This window comes from Lepidothrix coronata, unplaced genomic scaffold (genome assembly GCF_001604755.1).
Source record: "Lepidothrix coronata isolate B3197 unplaced genomic scaffold, Lepidothrix_coronata-1.0 Scaffold891, whole genome shotgun sequence".
In the NCBI taxonomy this organism is placed as follows: domain Eukaryota; kingdom Metazoa; phylum Chordata; class Aves; order Passeriformes; family Pipridae; genus Lepidothrix; species Lepidothrix coronata.
In genome coordinates this window covers 3206-4304 of record NW_016691071.1, presented here as the reverse complement: position 1 = coordinate 4304, position 1099 = coordinate 3206, and the positions used below count along the sequence as shown (strand labels likewise).

At 56.6% G+C, this 1099-nt stretch overlaps 1 protein-coding gene across 1 annotated transcript in view; it reads right to left on the bottom strand.

Moving 5' to 3' along the window:
* Positions 1 to 932, bottom strand: part of RFX5 (regulatory factor X5) — a gene marked incomplete at its 5' end in the record, with an annotated part of 5427 nt that extends 4495 nt beyond the window's left edge. Inside the window, 2 exons of the mRNA XM_017840114.1 lie at positions 556 to 642; positions 888 to 932. Coding sequence (XP_017695603.1) covers positions 556 to 642; positions 888 to 932 — 132 coding nt within the window. The remainder of the gene's footprint in view (positions 1 to 555; positions 643 to 887) is intronic.
* Between the last annotated feature and the right edge of the window lie 167 nt (positions 933 to 1099).

Sequence of the window (1099 nt, the reverse complement as noted above, 5' to 3'; positions counted from 1 at the left end):
GACCTACAGAGTTTATCTTTAGGGTCAGCAAATCATGTAGGACCTACAGAGTTCATCATTAGGGTCAGTAAACCTTGTAGGACCTACAGAGTTCATCATCAACCATGCAGGACCTACTGAGTTTATCATCAAGGTCAGCAAATCATGTAAGACCTACAGAGTTTATCTTTAGGGTCAGCAAACCATGTAGGACCTACAGAGTTTATCTTTAGGGCCAGCAAACCTTGTAGGACCTACAGAGTTCATCCTTAGGGTCATCAAACCTTGTAGGACCTACAGAGTTTATCTTTAGGGTCAGCAAACCTTGTAGGACCCACAGAACCAGCCCAAAGGACTCCAAACGAGGGGAGGAGCAGCCCTGGGACAGGGCAGGAGCAGGATCAGGATCGGGAGACGCCGGGATTGTCACCGAACCAGGGCGGGAGGTTTTTCGTGACTCGGGTCGGAGAAAACCCCCCGAAATCAAGGAATCTCTGCTCCCTGAGGACTCAGGAGGGGGCCCGGCCCCGTCCCACCTCCAGCCCGGCATTCCCGGCTCTCCGGGACAATCCAGACCCACCTCTTCTCCCCCAGGCTGGGCCCCGAGGGCAGCTGCAGGTACAGGTAGAGTTTGTCGCTGTCCGAGAACTTCTGCACGTCTTGCTGGGGTGGGAAAAGGGTCCAGGGGGAGAGAGACAGGGAGAGGTTAAAGATCCACAGGAATTCCGGGAATGCTCCCACCCGGGAAGGGCTGGGGGGGTGTCTGGGGGGGTTTTTTCCCCCCTCCTGGCAGGGGGAGTTGGGGTTTTTTTGGGGGGCTCATCCCGACATCCCGGTGGGAAATGGGATGGGGCTGAGCTGGAGCCAGGAGAGGTGGAGATTCCCAGGAATTCCCGGGAAGCACTCACCAGGATGGAGTCCACCTTGCTCTGCACGGATTTGCTGGGGGGGGGACAGAGACAGGGGGGGTGTCAGGGCAGGGCAGGGAGACCCCAAAGAGCCCCCCAGGCTCATCCCTCCCACCCTGCCCAGCTCAGCCCTGAATTTGGGGCTGCAAATGACTGAACCCCATTAAATCCCATCGGATTTGGGGCTGCAAATGACTGAACCCCATTAAATC